The 19,554-nt window shown below is 51.2% G+C and overlaps 1 protein-coding gene across 2 annotated transcripts in view; it reads right to left on the reverse strand.

Moving 5' to 3' along the window:
- Positions 1-212: 212 nt before the first annotated feature.
- Positions 213-19,554, reverse strand: part of MAP3K9 (mitogen-activated protein kinase kinase kinase 9) — a 79,835-nt gene continuing 60,493 nt past the window's right edge. Inside the window, exons 6-12 of one of the 2 annotated variants that reach the window (XM_059914532.1) lie at positions 18,184-18,424; positions 16,001-16,123; positions 14,581-14,734; positions 11,896-11,964; positions 10,339-10,451; positions 8,314-9,120; positions 213-7,178 (exon numbers count right to left, since the gene is read on the reverse strand). In XM_059914532.1, coding sequence (XP_059770515.1) covers positions 6,694-7,178; positions 8,314-9,120; positions 10,339-10,451; positions 11,896-11,964; positions 14,581-14,734; positions 16,001-16,123; positions 18,184-18,424 — 1,992 coding nt within the window. In that variant the 3' untranslated portion in view covers positions 213-6,693. Of the gene's footprint in view, positions 7,179-7,473; positions 9,121-10,338; positions 10,452-11,895; positions 11,965-14,580; positions 14,735-16,000; positions 16,124-18,183; positions 18,425-19,554 lie in introns of those variants that run through there. The other variant, XM_059914530.1, reaches the window with a different exon arrangement.

Here is a 19,554-nt window from a genome sequence, read left to right on the forward strand (position 1 = left end):
GGCTGATTTTATCCCAGACCTTCTAAACAGTGCCCTAAAATGTGCTCGGAGGAAAAGAAGAGATGGCTTTGGAGCCAAACAGGTCAGCAACAGTGCTTCCTAGCCATGTGACCTTGGGCATGTTACACAACCATCTGAGCCTCAGTTTCCACATCCTTAGATGGAGGTAATATCCCCCACCCCACCCTCCCAGGATTATTGTGAGTCCAAAAAATAAAAAAGGAAAGAAAAGAATATAAACCTTTAGGACAGCACCTCTCACCTAGAAGAAATATAATGGTTTCATATAATTTATTGTTAGTCCCCATACCCAGGCCAGGATAAACCCATGCCTCATTCTGACAGTGACGAAGAAAAGAGCCATAGCCAGCATGGCTTCTGGAACTGGAGGGAAAGATAAATGATGAGAGTAAAATAAAGATGACAGAGAATAATAATAGTATCAAAAAGGATCCCAAGGGAGGTGATATGACGGCTGAAGGTCATTGTAGGCCAGGCACAGTGCTAGGCAGGCAAGGGAGTAAAAACACCTCTGTCTAACTTCTGTCCGTTCTGGAACTGGGAGAGAGAATGATTTATTCACTTCTCTGCAAGTTCAAAGATGTCCCAAAGAGGTTTCAAATGAGACTCTGAAGAATCCTCTCCACTGTAATCCCTTCCCTTTCCCTTAAAACACATACACACCTCTAAGTGGCCTCAGGGTTTCAGAGAGGCTGAAAGGAAGCTGGGGGACATCCAGGAAAAGTCATCTCAGTCACAGGTCCAAGGATGAAAGCTGCCCTAGGTGTTTCACTGCTGTTAAGTCAACACATTCCTATTCAAACGCAAACACTTCCAGAGAGCTACCACCCAACTCAGGACTGAAGGGAAGGGCAAGCAGGAAAGACCTAACCCTACCTCACAGTTCTGCCTGAGCTTGTTCAGGGGAGGAACAGGTAGGGCTGAGACTAGGATAAGGTGAGGCACTCGCCTTGGATACAGAATTTAAGGGGTCACCAAAAACAAAACAAAACAAAACTCAGTTATCCAGATGAATCATATTTCAGTGCAATACTTTTAAAAATTAAAGTTAATGAAAAGTTCATGATGAACACAATATCTACATTTTAAATAAAGTCGGGATCTGTCAAAGCAAGGACCTGGGTGTGAAGGATTTCAGGAACGTGGGCAACATATTACGGTCTTGGACTACAGGGAGTGTAGAGCAAGACCACCATATCCATGGGGCCATCACTCACCAGGACCCCTCTTGATAAATCAATCTGACCTCTGGGTTCAGATTTCCTGAATGTCTCCCTCACACATCCCAATAGGAAAGGCCTATCTCTGAACCTCTGAAATTGTACTCTGGTGTCTGTCCTGAGATACCTATCTAGCTGCCAGGTTCACGCCTGCCAATCAGGCTAGTAAAACTAGGTTGTGGGTGTTTGCAGGGAGGGTGGGTCAGACCAGTCAGGAAGGAGATTGGGTCAGGGAAAAGGCAAGTCTGTTTCCAAGAGAAACAAAGAGAGGAGTAGAAAAGCTCATGCCTCTGCTAACCAGCTGGGCCCCGAGGCTCTTCTCTATTTCTAGCTGTGGTCATGAGCGAAAGACCCAAAGGAAGGCCATGGGCAGGGGATGCAGGGAACCACACAGCCAGTAAGAATCAGGAAGAACCAGTCCTACTGGCTCCAGATCAAGGAGCAGCCCAACCTTTGGAAGAACAAATCAGGGCTCCCTGAAATGGACAAGGGACGGGGTGAGGCCTGTCAATAGTGTATCAGGACAAATGGAAAATAATCTAAGTGAATGAGAGGCTCACCTGGCCCGTATAGCCAACCAGAAGCCCAGGGCTGGGTCAGGCTAATTAGACACCTAAGCCCCGTTAATTAGCCTTAATCAGCTAGGACTCCAGTTTCTGCCTCCTGCCCTTCCAAAGCCAGTGCCTGGGGTGGCGGGCACCCAGGAGGCAAGGCCAGGGCAAAGTCAGGGACTGAGGGCTCCCTGGAAGTACCACTGGGTTTCCCCTTCTGATGTGGATTTTTATTCATTTGAATTCCTGATCTAAGAAAACCATGATCTGTCCGAACAAAGAGAGACATTTGGGAATGTGTTCCTCACAACAGCTGGAGCTTCAAAAGAAGTCATCTCAGGCCTGAAGCCAAGGAGAAGAGGCAGGTGGTCTAGTCGGTCAAACCACATGAAATTGCCAATATTTGACTGTTTTTGACTTCCAATCACACACACGCGCGCGCGCACACACACACACACACACACACACACACACTGTTCTCCACAAAAGGAAGCAACCCAGCAAGGGGAGGCTTACCAGTGCTAGACCAGGGGCCCCAGGACCACAGATTTTCAAGCTAGAAAGGCTTCATGCTTCATCGTCCTCAGTTCACAGCTGGGCTCAGAGGTCCAGAGCGGGGAGAGATGTTTGCGCCATCACACAACTTGCAGGCGGGTAGCTCCGATCACCAGATTCCTGCCGCTCCTGCTGCCACGTTCACTTACAAGGCACTGTGAGCTGCTCTCCCCCTGACCCCGGTCTACAGTCTCTGGCAGAGTCCTCAGGAAAAGCCTGCCACTACAGAAGCGGCAGCACCTGCTCCTTCCCCGAAATTCTTCAAGAGACAATAGTGTTTCTGACCTGCCCGACCCACACCTGAGTCAAAGGCACAGGCTAAAAGAAACACATGCAGAAAAGGTCAAGGTTCTGCATTCACAGAGGGGCCTGCCGCACGGACATTTCAACTGTGCAGTGTACCACTCAGAGCCACCCAGCCTTCAGTACCCGCTGCTCTGTGCTTTGTGAAAAGCGAGCTGGAAGAATTAGGAATGCTCAGGAGGCGGCTCTTTCCCTGTGGGGGAGGGAGCAAGGAAGGAGCCTCCAAAGGGGGGCTGTGGAGCAAGAGTGCTGATACCACTTCAGGCCTAGATGTCCTTGGGGTGTCTTATGGCGTCCCTGAGCAACTGTGGTCTGGGGGAAAAGGGGCCTTGTGAGGAAGCCCGCACCATGACCCATGTCCCAAGGGCCAGCAGACCCTTTCCCAAGGATTCCTTCCAGAACCGGCCTGATTCCGGCCTCTAAACACATCAGACTTTGGGAATGACTCCAAGAAACAAGAGACCCCAAATCATCATTCGGATGCTGCCTCCAGCTCCCCGTCTCCCATCGCCTCCTCTGTAAGACACTAATGGTAGGACCATCAGCCTTACAAATTAGGTGGGGGAATTAGGAGGGATGCTTGTAAACACCAGGGGCTACGTAATGCAGCAGAAGAGCATGTGCCTGACCACGGTCCCCATTAGTCATGCTAAGCCAACTCCAAATCATTCCTCTTCCAGAAGCCAGAGGAAGTAGGCAAGTCCCCTAGAGGCAAAGGCGGTAAGAACTGCACTGTCAACTTCAGCAGTTTGTCCTATTCGCTGGCAGGGAGCCACGGGCTTCACGGACCTGCTCTGATACACACTCTCTTGCCCTTGTGAGGGAAGCAGGTGATGGTTGCTTTTACAGGAAGGAAATTTGAGAGGGACTAAGAGACAAGCCCAAGGTCAGACAGCAAAAGCAGAACGGAGGACAGAGCCAATCTGTTCGGGTCTCAGAGTCTGGTGCCCGACTCAGCAATCAGTCCAAGCAGCTTTTTAACTTCTCTTCACTTGAATCTTCATCTTTAAGCATTTCCCCTTCTCTACCAGTAAGTATAACAAATGTAGAAGGCAAATAATGTAATTTTGTAAAGGTCAGGAGGAAAGGTTAGCACAATTCTGAGTCATCCAAATGCAAGGTACCACCATCATCATCATCTTCACTACCAGACCTCCGGATACTAAAAGATGCGAAGATAAGAGCATCTGTCAAAGCCTCTTAGACATAACATGAAAATAACTGGGACATCTACTCAGCCCCTGGCAGTGGCCTGGATCCCCAAGGACAGAGGACAGTCCTGTGCAAAATCAGTGGAAGGAACTGAAGGAGCCAAGGAGAAGGGGCGGAGAGCAGTATCTGTTTCCCATCACCATCTTCCATGTAGCAGCACCTGCCAAGAGGGGTGGGAAAGTGTCTGAGGAAAGGGAAGGGGGTCAGCTACTGCTGCTGCAGGGGTTTGATCCCCCGCTCCCAGGCCTGCCCCTGCCCATGACCATGGAGACAAGGGAAATTGAGTGGACAGAAAACAACCCAAACCTGTTACTATATAGGATCCTTATCCCACCTGAGCCTTGCCCCACAGAGAGAGAGAGTGTGGCGGGCAGGGGCCCCTCGGAGACCTGGTTTGGAGGAGCTGAGAGATGGTAAGTCCTCCATCTTCATGGAAGCCCACAGAAGCATCTTCAGAATAACCCCGCTTCTGCCTCTTGCGGGTATAATCCTTCCCTTAGCAGACACCCAGCCTTCCCTTGTCTTCCCCTGGATGGATGAGGAAGAACCGGGTTCAACCTCCTCTTACTCAGCGACAGTGAGCCATCAGTCTACTCCACACCAGTTACACTACACTTCTAAGACAGACAGCTGCAATCCAACAAAATGACAAAAAGCAGAAAATGAGCAAAGGAAGACCCCCTGTCTCCTTCCACAGAGCACTGTCCAGAGCCAGCGTGGTCTGGACTACATTGTATGCTGCACCCACCAGGGGGCCATTTAGTGCGGCTAAGGGTTTAGAGATGTGTTAGTGGCTTAGGGCCTGGGGCCCTGGAGAGTCCTGGGAAAGGGCACAGAACAGGCCGTCTGTGTCCCTCTCCCCATCAGGAATGAAGGGGAGTCACGTGGTTGGCTGGAACTGCTGACGGGATTCACGCTTCCCCCCTCCTAGCCGAGGAGCGGGGCATGGGGGCAAAAATAATCTCTTACGTACTGTCTTCGCTGAACAAAGAGACAGAGAGAGATGAGATGCAATAACAGAACGCTGGACAACAAAACCAACAGTGCCTCCCCGCCCAAGACTACATGGGGCCCTTGAACCAAAGTGTCTGCCAGTGGGCTCGTAAAACAACGAACAACTTGAAAGCCAAGGTCTCCCCTTTTGTCATCCCCAGGGCAGGACTTCTATCGTAGTTACAGAGCAAGCAATGACCAAATCCATCACTCGTGCCCGGATGGCTGTTCTCCTGTCCTGGCATCCAGGCAGCAAACGCAAGAAACCTGCAGGTGGCCCTCCAACACCTGCAGAGAAATAGTCCAGGATAAAAGACAGTGGAGTGATGTGTAGAGTCTTGAGGGGGGAGGAGCATGACCTAAGGACGCTATTCCTGTCAAGCTGTTATTCCCACGCAAAGACAACCGTTCACACTTGCTGCAGGAGCCTGAGGGTAAGAGGAACAGTGGAGACACACGTGAGGAAGCTCCAGAAGAAGCTCAACGTTCAAGTTAAGGAAACAAATTCCAGAAAAGTCGGGGTTGGCCTCTGTTGTCCTTCCTACCCAGCACATGGTCCAGAGCCCAGCAGGAGGGGCTATCTGTGCACAGAGACAAGAGGCCTTGGTTGGTCTCCAGTGCTCGGGACTTGAAGGTTCCTGTACATCAGGGGCTCACTGAGCACCTTACAGACATCATCACTCACCACATCCATTCACGCAGGGAACTAAAAAGCGCTCCGTTTTACTTCAAGGGCATCACAGAGTAATGATGGATGAGAAGGAATCCCCCCAGTTCCAACTCCCAGGGTCCAGGACCCACCCCCATATGCTATTCTGGTGCAGCGCAGAGATATCTCCCCACCAAACACACAACCTGAAGTCCACTAATTCCAGGGACCGGAAGAAAGATCAAGGGAAGAGAAGAACACATACAGATCAGATGACCAAACGGAAAAACACAAGAACTTTGTCTCTGGTTTCAGAACTGTCACCAGTGAGTCTCCCTGGAAACTATTCCTGGGCTGAGAGTATGTTTGTATCAGAACCTGGTCTGACCACATTTGGACCCCAGGTAGGAGATAGGTGCCGTCAACAGGTGCTGGTTTCTGCCCTTCTTTGAGTGTTTACAAAAGGAATGAGGACAGACAGACTCCGTTACCCTCTTTACTGCAACTCAACTGTATTTCCTAACTCCCTCCCCTCCCCCCGGGTCTCACAGAGGCAGGTCCCTACCACTGGGAGGCTCAAATGAATAAGTGGGGCGCCTGGAAGTGCAGTTAGGTGGTGCTAGCTCCACCAATTCCTGTGCCCGACACTGGGGTACTTTGCCTTCAGTCCTCCGGCCGGCACCGAAGGGCTCAGGACACAGAAAAGCTCACATCTCACACCAAACGAGATTCTGATTCATGAGTGTCAGGGAAGAATGTGGAAGAGGAGCAAAATCAATCACAGAACATCCAGTACTGGTGTTTGGAAAGGCTGAACTCAGGGCTAACAGGGAGCCCAGGAGGGCACACCCAGGGGGCTGAGGAGAGGGAGAAGCAGACAGATTCGGCTGAGTGACTCTGCGGGGTCACCTTGAAGGCAAGGAAGACTGTGGAGGGTGGAGGACATGCACGCACCCCTCCCTGCCCTCCACAGCCACGGCCCCTCCAGTGGACCTGGGGAGAAGGGCCCTGCAGGGCAAGAAGCCCTCTCAAGGGGCCCTGCTTCCATCCCTTCCATCTTCAAAGTGCATTATCAGTGCAAGAAGTAGGGCGGGAGCTCAGGGGGTCCAATGCTGAGACAGGGCTGTGCCAGCCAGCTCCCCCCGATCTCCTCCTGCTTCCCCCTTGCCCGCCCCCAACCCTTTTCGTGCTAAGACCAGAACTCTTGCTGGATCTCGTAAGGGGCAGGCCTGTGTGTGTTCAGCGCGGCTCTGCACAGCGGCACGGTGCCGTCCTGACTCTGGCCCTCTGCGTCCAGGTCCAGAAGCGTCCGCTCGGCGGGTGGCAGCGGCCCCGCCTGGAAGGGGGGCAGGGCTGGCAGCCCAGGCCGCTCCTCCACGGTACTGCTGCTGCTTGCCAAGCAGGAGTCCAGGTTGCTGGGCGTCTCCGTGCTGGAACTGTTGGCTGGGGAGGCGCTACGGGCGTGGCTGGGAGACACGAACCACCAAGGGTCCAGTCGCTGCCGGTTGGCAGAAGGACGCGGCCGAGGCAGAAACTCCAGGGTCTTGGGTCTCTCCAAGGCAGAGTCCTGCTGTGTGTTCCAGCGCCTTGGGGTCGGGGGAAAGACCACATTGGGGTCAGGGAGACGGGGGAATTCACCTGGGTCTCGGCTGGGGCTGGGGGTTTTCAACATTCCTGGTCAAAGAGACAAAGGGAGAGGCGTTCGATAATGGCACCACACTTCTGGGCCACACACACTGCTTCCTCCCCACCTCGCCACGTCCCCGTCCACTTGGGATAACATGAATCACGAGCGCCTACTATTTTTCATGCAGTGTGTTGGCAGGCACTGGGGATGTGACAGTCAACGACAAGGCCACGGTCCCTGTATCTGATAATAATGGGACACACGGGGCTCGTATCCGCAATGAAACAACTTGAGGAAATGTCTGTTCATTCGCAGTTCATCCATTTAATAAACGTGTGACAAGAACAAAGCTAGGTGTCAGAAATCTAAAGACGAGTAATCTAGGGGTCTCTTTTCCCAAAGAGGCCACCTATCTGATTGTAACAAAAAAATCTAAGCAGGGGCAGGGCAAGCTGAATGGTCAAGTACTATTGTCGTTCACACTCAAATCTCACTGAAAGGGTATTGCCATGTTCTCTTCTCCTACGGGGTTCAAGGTGGTTTCTTGACCTCAGGTCAGACTGAGGTCTTCTAGGGCGCAAGGGACAGGGTGGGGAAGGCCCAGGGTGACAGTGCACGTCAGGGCGTGTGGGACGTCAGAGGAGAAGGCGAGCGTGTGCACCGGCACAGCAGTTCACCTGGACACATCTCCGCGTCTGAGCGACGGGATGAGTGACTGAGGGGTGAGTGATGGAGGGCGTGACGCCCGGGCGGAAGCTTGCCTTCTGCGAGTGTCTGGACTCACGCTGTAACGAGAGGCAAGAGCCCAGCCGCGTGGCAGAAAATACCCTCCTGCGTGCAAGGCAGGATTCCTCTCGGTAACTGCAGCCTCTTCGGGGAACAAACGGAGCTGGACTCCCGCCCTTGTCCTGAAAGTACCGCGCCGCACGCTCCCACACGCAGGGCCTGAGCATCCCACCGGAGTCCTGATGGGGCTCTTCCCAGAACCTGCCTGCCTGCTCTCCCTCCTCAGGGAAGACCCCCTGAGGCACAGGACGGAGAGAAGTCGGCCACCTCCCGCGGCCCAGAGCAGCCTGTCTTGACTGGCTGAGCCAGAGGAGAAACGGAGCTGACCCCGATACCTCCACTCCTGGGGGAAGCACGAAGGCGGGCAAGAGGAAGGAGGGGGCGGGCAGGCCTCACCTGCTCCAGGGCTGGGGCTCAGCCCGTTGCTGGAGGGGCTCCTGCTGGCTCGAGGGGCCGCCGGCTTGAGGGCCCCATCGGAAGGAGTCCGCCGGTGGGCGCTGGGCTCAGCGCGGGGGGCCGTGAGGGTGACATGGGTGGGGGTCAGGGACTGCCTCGGGTCTCGCTTGAAGCGCTCCACTCGGACATTGACCAGGGGATTGCGGGTGCAGGGGCTCAGGGGCGGGGCCTCCCCGGGGCTGACGGGCATCTCGTACACCACGATCTCATCACTGTCAGAACGCAGCAGGGAGCGGGTGGAGTTGCACTCGGAGATGGAGGAGAGAGAGAGCAGCGTGAGGGAGGCAGAGGGGTCTCCTAGCAACAGCACGGGCTCCTCCTTCTTGAAGAGCTTCCGGGATGGGGGGCTGGTGCTCCGACGGGGACGGCTGGCTCTCTGGAAAAGGCCCTCGCGCCTCTTCTTCTCCTCCCGGGCTGGCGGCTCGGGTTCCTCCGGGGGGAGCAGCTGGCACTTGCCAGCTTCCAGCAGGTCACACCCGAGGCCCGTGGCCGCCAGGACGGCCCCACAGCCGAGCAGAGCCACCTCGCAGCGGCGGTGGTGGGGGCCGCCCCGCTTGAGGCTGTTGGTTGGCGTCAGCTGAGGGGTACTGGTGGCCGAGTTGACTGGGGTGGGCTCCTCGTGGACGCCGTCGCCGGGGGGGCCGTCCCCCTCCTCTCCACGAGGGAATGGGATGCAGAGGTAGGACTGGTTGGGTGACGGCTGTGGACGACTCTCCCCACTCCGTGGACCTTCGCTGTCCTCGTCCTCTGCGAAGATGAGAGGAGTGGAGGGGAAACAGAAAATGGGAACGAAGCGGCAAGAGTAAAAACCTGGTCCTTCTCCCCAACCCCAGGCCCCTGGCTTAGTGCCAGGGATGCAGACGTTGAACAGTCTGAGGTGCAGGACAAAGAACCAACAGGACTTCATGCCTCCACACTCAACTGCGACCAACGTGGGGAAATCACTCTCCACTGCAAAGCCTGTTTTCCTATGTGCAGAAAAGATGATCTGCTAATTTGCTCCTTCTGTCGTAGGGACCCTCAACACAAGAAGTGCGGTATGAGTTTCCTAGAACAGATAGATCCCTAATTATTTTACAACTTGAAACTGGAAGGGACCTTGGATTTCTAGGATAATGGCCTACAGACTTGTCTTAAGACTAGTGTCCTGCAGGACGTCCCTGGTGGCCCAGTGGTTACGACTCTGCGCTCCCAAGGCAGGGGACCCAGGTTCGATCCCTGGTCAGGGAACTAGATCCCACATGCATGCTGCAACTAAGAGTTTGCATGCCCCAACTAAGGAGCCCACGAGCCACAACTAAGGAGCCCACCGGCCACAACTAAGGAGCCGGCAAGCCACAACTAAGGAGCACACCTGCTGCAACTAAGAGCTGGTGCAACCAAAATTAAAAAAAAAAAAAAAAAAAGACTAGTCTCCTGCAAAGGATTAGAATCCCCTGCATGGGTGAAGGCCCATCTACTCTATGGACTGACTTATTATGATCTTGGAATTCTAGAGAGAAGAGTACTTTCTGAGAGAGCCTGGAGAAGGCCTTACCCATTCAGTAATCACAGGGCAACACTGGAAAAGCTTCCTTGGAGGAACACTGTGGTGTCTTCTATTACCATCTCCCATTCTGTGGACTCCCCACATTAAAATACCCAGAAATAGACCCAGGAAAGGAAACTGCCTGATTCCAGGCCTCCTCCTTCTTCACTGCCCTAAGGAGGCTATAACTGGCCCCTTGGGATAGGAGGCCAAAGGCAGGTTCCATGGCAGCAGTAGTGATTTGAGAAGACTTGATGGAATGGGAGTAGAGCAAACTGAGAAGGAACAAGCAGGGCCGGGGGTGGGGGGACCAAGAGTTGAGGAAAAGAGGAAACACCCCCATGAAGCAGTACTAGGGGTCCTTAAAGAGTCCGAGAAGCTTGGCCAAGAATTCCCTGAGGGAACAGGGGGAGAGTCAAGACAAAGGCAGTACTTACCCATCTCCATAAGGCTGGTGAACCCTGGCAGGGCTGGACTATTCCTCGGCCCCTTCCCCAGGTTGGGGGCACTGGACGACCACTGTTTGTATCCATCTACCAGGGACTTGAGGCTGAATGAGAGGAAGTGAGGAAACTGTGAGAACTGGTTACTTCCTTTACCCTCAGCTCCCTGGGCCTATGGAAATGCCTCTCCCTGTCTGCTGGATTACAGCAAAGCCCAAGAGCCTCGGGGTATAGGCAACAAGCCTTATTGAGCCCACCCGCTTCATTAGCAAAAGTGCACATGCTCTAGGGAGTGAAAAGCAGAGACATAACCCACCCCTCACATGCTGCTACGGAGCTGTGGGAAGACCTGCTGGGCAGGCTGGCAAGAGGACAGCAAGAACAAGGACTGCCCGGCGCTGGCCAGGGTCTTGCCGAAGCCCAACTTAAGGGAGAGACAGTCACGCCGCAGGCGCTGACTACATCACACTGGTGACGTTGGAAAAACTGCAATGCTGAGATTTGCAACGCAAGGCAAGCACCGGGCAATGAGCTAGCAGAGATGGGCCAGGCCAGGCCACTCCACTCACACCCTTTCTCAATTTCTCCTTCCAAGCTTATGGCATGCTTAGGCAACTTTCAAAGCCATCCATGTTTCAAAAACAAAAATCAACCAACAAAGCTGCACCAACCCAGTGCACTTTGGGACAGACCTATGTGGGCAGTACATAATGCTGGACTCGAACCCTCGGTTTGTCTGGGAATGGAGAGGAAAATGACGGGAGCTTGCTTTCAAAACCCTGTAATCAGCTCACAGTGGCAAGCCAGTAACTCCAAGGTCACTGACTGGGTACCCCGCCAACTGTCTTATAGGACAGGGGCATCAGAGGCCCAGAAGCACTGGTCTTTCCCCTAAAGGACAGTAAAGAAGGAGGACTGAGGAGTCTGTGGGCTATGACTGCCCTGGAGATACCAGTATATAACCAGGGGTGGCTCTCCTTTTAGGGCTAGAGAGAGCCATTCAACTAAAGCCCACTCTTCCCAGCCCATCTTGAGGGAGGGAGAAGGACCAACTTCTTCCCTGACTGCAGACCTCTGTTTCAAGTGCAATCAGAAATACCACTGAATTAAAGTACCTCCCAGCGACCAGTGGCTTAAACCAAAATACATAGCCAGAGAGAAGCGTACTGCCCAACCCACAGCCTGAGACTTCTCACTGGAAGCCTCATAACATCACCTCCAGCTCTGGGTCCAAGGAATCCAGATCAGCAGAGTCAAAGCCAGTGCTGACGACCAAAGGATAAACAGCCATGGACTGTCTCCCTAAAACTAAGGATGCTGGGAGAATCCCAACAACAGGAGTGGTCAGGGGAGCAAGGAAACGTCAAGTCAGACCAACACAGGAATTTTCCCAAGGTGCACGATGGTACCGCTTCCAAAAAAAAAAAAAAGAAAGTCAGCATGGCCCTGGCAATAATGAGGCTTGATTCTGCGGGGTGCGCTGTGAGGACAAGGAAACGGAGGGAGGGTTATTACCAGTACATGTGATGACAGGGTGAAGATTAGACTCACCCCAAGTGGAAATGTGGAGATTCTGATGGGGTACTTAAACCATTAGCTTTCTCACGTCTCTGAGGGGATCTTCAATGAATAAAGAGAATCAGTAGCAGGCAACAGTGGGTACATGCAGCTCAGCCTCTCCCACATGAGAACCCTCAAGGCTGGGCTCCAGCCACATCGCCAGCTGCCCTCCCCTTGTCCGGTCAGCAAAGCCCCACACCATGAAGGAATCTTTTTTTTTTTTAAACTTTGGGTTTGTTTGTTTGTTTATTTTTATTTATTTATTTATTTATGGCTGTGTTGGGTCTTCGTTTCTGTGCGAGGGCTTTCTCTAGTTGCGGCGGCAAGTGGGGGCCACTCTTCATTGCGGTGCGCGGGCCTCTCACTATCGCGGCCTCTCTTGTTGCGGAGCACAGGCTCCAGACGCGCAGGCTCAGTAATTGTGGCTCACAGGCCTAGTTGCTCCGCGGCATGTGGGATCCTCCCAGACCAGGGCTCGAACCCGTGTCCCCTGCATTGGCAGGCAGATTCTCAACCACTGCGCCACCAGGGAAGCCCATGAAGGAATCTTAACAAGATGACCACGCCGGAACTACCAGAGGCCCAGGACCTCCCAATCTGTGGGACAAACATCGCTGAGCAGCCACAGCTTAATTATGGGGGGCTTGTGAATCCATAGATCTCCGCTGTCTACAGACAGCGCATATGTTTCCTACAGATATGTACTACTTTTTTAAAGGATGGAGATGCAAATTCACTTAACATTACTGAATTCAATACAGCTTTTTGTCATTACATATTTTCTTCAGTCAACAGGGACTAACATTAGAAATAGTATCATATGGAGGCTCTCAAAATTTTCTGACATGGAAGAGGTCTTTTCTTGAGACTGGATGGATTTTCCTTATTTCATCAATAGGAACTGAGAATCATGAAAAATGAAGTCACATATTTTGAACTGCTTCAAAAGTTTTGAGGGCAAATCTATGTAAGTTAATGTAATGTAAGAAAATTCCAAAGTTAATGTTTTGTGTAATGTGAAATGCAGTTAATTTACTAGCAAGACAAAAAATACCTTTAAATGAAGCAGAACCAGAGAAACTATTGGGATCCAGAGCCAACCTGGTAAAGCCTATCTGGAAACACACTAATGTCAGAAATACCAAGGGACTCAGGGTGACGGAGTTCCTCAGGCCCAGCTCAACCTTACTTCTAGCCAAGGCTCAAAGGACAAACTGAGGAGTGCTTGTACCTACAGAACTTAGTATAGCAGAGCAACCTGCAATCCCCAGAGGACTCAATCACTGAATTCTTATACAGCTTAGGCAGTCTGCCCTACATATCTAAATATTCTGTTCCAAGGTAGCTAGTGATTTCCAAAGCCTGGCTTCAAAGAGTCCATCCTTCATGAACCAACCTGTTATTTTCACCTTCAGCACAGATCTGACATGGGGAAGTAGATTTTGGACATGAAGTCTTAGTATTCAGAGAAATACCAAGGCTAGGTACAGGTTCAGGGCACCTCTAAGTCGAACAGTCAACCTTAGAAGCTCTTTGAAAAGCCACTACAAAGGATGATGGGGGCTACTGCTAATCCTCCCACTTGGAAAAGTCAAGAAATATGGTTCTAGATTCTAACACAAGAATAAGAAGTATATCCCATGACATGCATTCTTCGAGTATGAAGGAGAATTGCATGAGAAGCACGGACGAATCATGAGAGCAAGTATTTACATATGCTTACTACGAGCCAGCCCATCTTCTAGGGACTTCCCAAATATGAGCTTATTCATGATCGCCTCCATGAGACGGGTATGGAGAGAATCCCCATTTGATAGATGAGAAAACATAAGGTCCCACAGCTGGGCATGGAAGAGCCGGGATTCACACCCCGGCAGCCTGGGCTCAGCATCCATGGTCTTCACTACTACACTACAAGCAACTGGTCTGTGAAGGACTAGGACCCCTGGGTCACAAGCCCACAGTGAGAACACAAGCACATCCAAGGCACCAGGGCATGCCATGTGCTTTGCCTAGAGGGGGCACTCATACACGTCGGCGTGGCTAGGGGGTGGGGTCATCAGGAAGTGCTAGTGGCCCTGGAGTCACCTCCAACTGCACCTGCAGGGCTGGGTTATTCTGCCTGCCCCTGCTTCAGGATGAGCCTCCATTCAAGAGGCGTGTCACCTCTGTCCTTCCTTCTCTTTCTCCTGGGCAGACGTTTTAAGGGAAAGAGCCAGGTGTAAACAGAACACTCAGGCTGAACTCCTCACACGTAGTGAATGCTTGGACTACTTGCTACTCTGAACAGGAGGCCTCCGGGGCTGGGCAAACTGTAACTCATGGGCTAAATCCTGCCCATCACTTGTTTTTGTACAGTTTTACTGGAACACAGCCATGCTCGTTCATTTACATATTGTCCATGGTCTGTGGCTGCTTCTGTACTACCCCAGTGGGGCTGAGTAGTTACTACAGAGACCACGTGGCCCACAAAGCCTAAAATACTTACTATCCGGCCCTTTATGGAAAAAGTATGCCAACTCCTGTCCTAGGAGGTTCCAGGGAACAAGGAGATTGGAAAACCCTATTGTAAAGATCAAGAAGCTTGTCATTTCTCTGAACGCAGTGAAACACGCAACAGAGAAAAAGGTACTCCACATCATATTTTTAAAGGATTTCCCATCATCTGGCTCTTACCCTTCGTCTCCTGAGGCAAACTCCTTCTGACCAAGTGTACCTGGCCCCCACGTCCGTCCCTTCTTCTTGGGGGCCCTCTTCTCCTCCTCTTCCCCCTCCTCCTTGGGGATGACACAGCTCCGGCCCCAGGTTTTGCTGCTTTCGCCTGGTGTCACTGTGGATAACAAAGGTCGAATGGGAGCTGGAAAACAGAGAGGTCCCCCCAAACCAGCCTCTCCCCGACCGGACACACACACTCACATAATTGGAGCTGCGGGGGATAGTCAGACCTTGTCAAAAACTCTGTGCCCGAGTGGAGCCTGCCAGGCAAGTAAAGGAGTTCCCAGCCACCACTCACTCAGTGCTTTCAAAGTACCAAACGTGAGAAAACCTCCTAGATTCTCCCAAGTCCAGCATAAAGTGGGCACTCAGGTCGGCCAGTCACCAGAGCTCCAAGCAGACCTGACTTAGGAACATGTTTTGTTGCCGGGGACTGGCTTGGGGGGCGAGGGGTGCGGTGAGGAAGTAGGTGAGAGATAAGGGGTAAGGAAGATATATAAGTGAAGACATTTTGGTAAGAAAGTGCTGGAAAGGAAGAAAGTGAGGAATTCAACACTGTGGAGAAGGAAGTCAGGGGTAGGAGAGGGGGAAGGAACGGGCCTGGAGAAATATAACAGATAGGAGAGGAGGTGCCTTCTTCTGACCCTGATACCTTAGAGCAAGGGTTGAAAGCCAAATGCTTCAGAGACTGGCCTTATATCATAAATGAATGGAGTGACCCAATTACCAGAAAACAGGGAGTTGAGGGGACTGAGGCAAAATACAGAGCATACGAAAAAAAGAATCCACTGATTTGATTTGATTTTTCAAGGAAAGCCAGAAATCCAGGTCTTGGGGGGTTTTTTGATGAAATCTCTCTATCTTTAAATTAGGGCATACACACACTTTACATATATGCATATATGTGTGTTTGTATAAGTTCTTTTTAATAAACACTGTCATAAAATAAAATTGGTTCAGATTTGGCCTATCATAAAGTAGCTGGCAAGTTTACCTTGGAACCTACACTTTGACAAAGCCCTTTCCTGGGAAGCATGGAAAAGAAAAACCACGATGCCCCAAATATGGCAGCAAGTGCACAAGGTCCCCAGGCCAGGGTACCTTCATCGCATCCCAAATTGCTTTGTAATTCACTAAAGAGCCCGCTGATACCCACAAACCCCTTTGCTGGTATCTGACTAAGAGTGAAAGAGTCAAGGTCATGGAGAGAGGAGGTGGTGGGTAAGGGTCTGCGTACACATGTGCATGTATATACATATTGTGGAGGAGAGGTGGCAGAGTTATGGACGGAGCCAGCCTGGACCAGTCGGTGGCTGGACAGAGCAGGGGACAGGTGCCCCTGGTGTGTTCTGGCCCCAGCTAATTTGGGAAACAGCCTCACACTGGATGGCTCGCAGGCGAGGAATGATGGTGGGGCTTGCAGGAGGACTAGAGCGGCTGTTGATGAGACTCTTCCTTTTATCCATGGTGGGTGAGGCCTGTACCGTGAACTTGTGCTGGAAATCTGCTTGGGGAAAGACAAACAGATGCGTGTGCATTAGAATTTTCCCATTATCAAATTCCTATGAGCTACAAGGATATATACTGTAACACAGGGAATACCGCCAATATTTTATAATAACTATAAATGGAGTATAACCTTCAAAAACTGTGAGTCACTATGTTGTACACCTGAAACTTGTGTAATATTGTACATCAACTATACCTCAGTTAAAAAAAAAATTCCTATGAGAGAACTGACACTTCCTGGCAGGCTTGAGGGACAGGCCCTATTTCCTGAGAAGCTCCTTTTCACCTGGGAAATGTTCTCTTTCAGAATCATTTCTTTTTCCCATAGGGATGTGGCAAGATGGACGTATGAAGAGAAGGAAACTTCATTACCCAAGTGAACTTCATTATATGGTTTTCATAAAGCCGTCTATATAATGTACATATGTCTATATAATGTATATAGATGTAGCAAGTACGTGCTTAGAATAGTTTTAAAAAATATCATGAGAGGGCTTCCCTGGTGGTGCAGTGGTTGAGAATCTGCCTGCCAATGCAGGGGACATGGGTTCGAGCCCTGGTCTGGGAAGATCCCACATGCCGCAGAGCGACTAGGCCCGTGAGCCACAACTACTGAGCCTGCGCGTCTGGAGCCTGTGCTCCGCAACAAGAGAGGCCGTGATAGTGAGAGGCCCGCGCACCGCGATGAAGAGTGGCCCCCGTTTGCCGCAACTAGAGAAAGCCCTCGCACAGAAACGAAGACCCAACACAGCCAAAAATAAAATAAATTAATTAATTAAAAAAAAAAATATCATGAGACCTTGTCGATTATTCTAGGAAATTTAACTTAAAATTCTCCATCTCATATAGTCTATCCGTACACGCCTCCTTTTCTCAGGGACCAAAGCAGGGAGACTGATGCTCCTCGCTAAGTGTGGGGTAACAGGACTAACCCACAGAACCTGGGGAAGTGAGGGAGATGCGGTTAATGGTCCAAATTCTGATGTATTCCAAAGGCATTTACAGCACACATGAGGAATATAAAATGCACATTCTCTGAGATTCTGAGCTTCATTCGCCCCATCTATCAAAAGGCTATAAAAAAGATCTGCATGTTTGCACCTAGGTCTCCCCTCTAGACTGTGATCTCCCTGTAGGTGAGCTCCATGGCTTTTCTATCTGCTTCCTTAGCACACAGCAAGATGCTGGCATGTGCCAGATGCTCCAGAGGTGCTTAAAGACTCTGTGTTGCCTGAAAGGAAAAAAGTGTGCAACGACACATTCACTGAATTTCACTAGATGGATTCTCTTGTCTGTACCTAAGCCACCATCCCAGTGCTTAAAATCATCCACTACTACTCCTATTATGCCATTTTCCCTTGGTTCCTTATACTTCTAATAAGCTTGCTTCCTGGGGCCTTACAGACTCAGAATACAATGAACTTTTTTATTTACATAACACACACTTGAGTACTCACCTCCCTCCGTGGGTACGTTACGCCCCGCAGAGATTCTAATTCATAGTTTCATATTTCTTTGCATTTTCCCAAGGCTGTACCTACTGCAAATGTACCTTTGTTCAGCTAATGTGTTTCTGAAAGGTTATGTGTAAATCAAATTCTTAAACGTTCATCCTAATCTCAACTGCACAGAGAGAGCTAATTATTTACAGAAACCGAGATGAGTTATTTTGCAGACTCACACGCACATACACACGTACCCTGGGATTTTTCTCCCCCAGGGACACATTCCTTCTCCAGGGTTGACTAAAGTGAGATGTGCCTGTGTGCACGGCGTGCTTCCAGCAGCCCGGACTGAGCCCGCCTGTCAGGCCTGTCACATTCATGGCCTTCCCCTCATGTTCTGAGTGTAGTCACACCACAAAATCCCCCTGGAAGGCGGAAGCTGTCCAGCAGGCCAGGCTTTCCACGGAATAGAACGGACCTTCTTAAACCGGCTCCGTGATGAGCCCTGGGGGGTCTCACGTTTCTGAGCTCAGTCCCCGGTTCCCACAGACCCCCTGCCACACCACCCTCTCGGTCCACTCCCACTTCCCCCAGGTCCCCGGCCACCGACCGGAAGGGAGGCTGATGCGGTTTCCGTCCTTGAGCTTCAGTCGGTTCTTCCTGAACTTGCCCTTGCGTTTCTTGACCCGCGGCTTCTCCTGGCACAGCTGGTGAATGATGACGTTGAGCTCCCGCTCCAGGATGTCGATCTCCCGCTCGGCCAGCTCCTGCTCCCGGCGCCGCAAGAGCTCCTCCTGGTTCTTCTGCTGGAGTGCGGCCCGCGTCAGCTCCTCCTCCCAGGTGTGTAGCTCCTGCCAGGCAGGTAGAACCATGGGGGGGGAGGGGGGGAGGGGGCGGTGTGGGGGGCAGGTGGTCCATGCAGAGGGCGCTCGCCCCTGGGGGGCCAGTGCTCACGGCAACCTGGACAGCTGTCCTCCAACGCCCCACGCTTCAGTCCCCGGCGGAGATGGGGGCTCAAGAGCTGGCTGGAAAATGAACGCCCGACCACCGCAAATGGAGGAAAGGCAGGCTCAGAGGAGCCATCCTGAGGATACAGCTAGAGTAGCCACAGGCCAAGCCCTGGAGACGGGGGCTGATGGTTCCCTGTGCCCCTTGATTGACTGATCAAAATTACCTGTGACCAGGAAAAACAATGGCGTTTGGGTAGAAAATATAATCATATTCTCAAATTTTACAGATCTGGTTCTATTTTGATTTTTTTTTTCTGTTACATAAAGGAAAGTTTCTTAAAACCAGAGCCAGCTTAATGTGATCTAGCTTAAAATGTGTGTGCTGTAAATGAATCACCCTCCAGGCATCGCCTAACATTCAAATGAAAATAAATATATTTCCAGGGTGGCTGTTCAAAAGGTTCGTGAGGCGCGTCATCTAAATCTTTGTTCACTTGGTGAGTGAATCCACTGAGCGTGTGGTTTAAACTTGCATCTTATCTTAAAGGACAACCATTTGCTCTGGAAGGATGGGGACAGCACAGCAAAGAGAAGAGAGAACATTTCCTGAAGTCTTTGCCAGGCACTTTCTCTAGAAGGTGGGCAGAACCTCTTCCCTCCCTCCCCTGTTTCCTCCTGCATGAATTTACAAATGAACTCACCATGGAATTCCTGGAAAGAGGTGGGGGCTTATGGCATCAGGAAATAGGAGAGAGCCCAGGAAAGAGAACAAAGCATGCGTATACAATTTAAACATGTGGACTCATAAACTGTTAACACTGGTTACCGCAGGCCTAGGATTGAAGTGGGGTGGAGGCGGAGGACTAAAACTTAGGAAGCTTTCATGTCAACAACCTGAGAGAACCATGTCTAAAAAGGGAGAAGTTTTTTTCAATAAAGCAGCCAGAGCAACACTTCTGTGGTTGAAATTCAAAATTCTCAATGAAATGCTCCCCTATAAGAAGTCATTCTGGACTAGAACAAAATATAGA

The sequence above is a fragment of the Balaenoptera ricei genome, chromosome 2 (assembly GCF_028023285.1).
Source record: "Balaenoptera ricei isolate mBalRic1 chromosome 2, mBalRic1.hap2, whole genome shotgun sequence".
In the NCBI taxonomy this organism is placed as follows: Eukaryota; Metazoa; Chordata; class Mammalia; order Artiodactyla; family Balaenopteridae; genus Balaenoptera; species Balaenoptera ricei.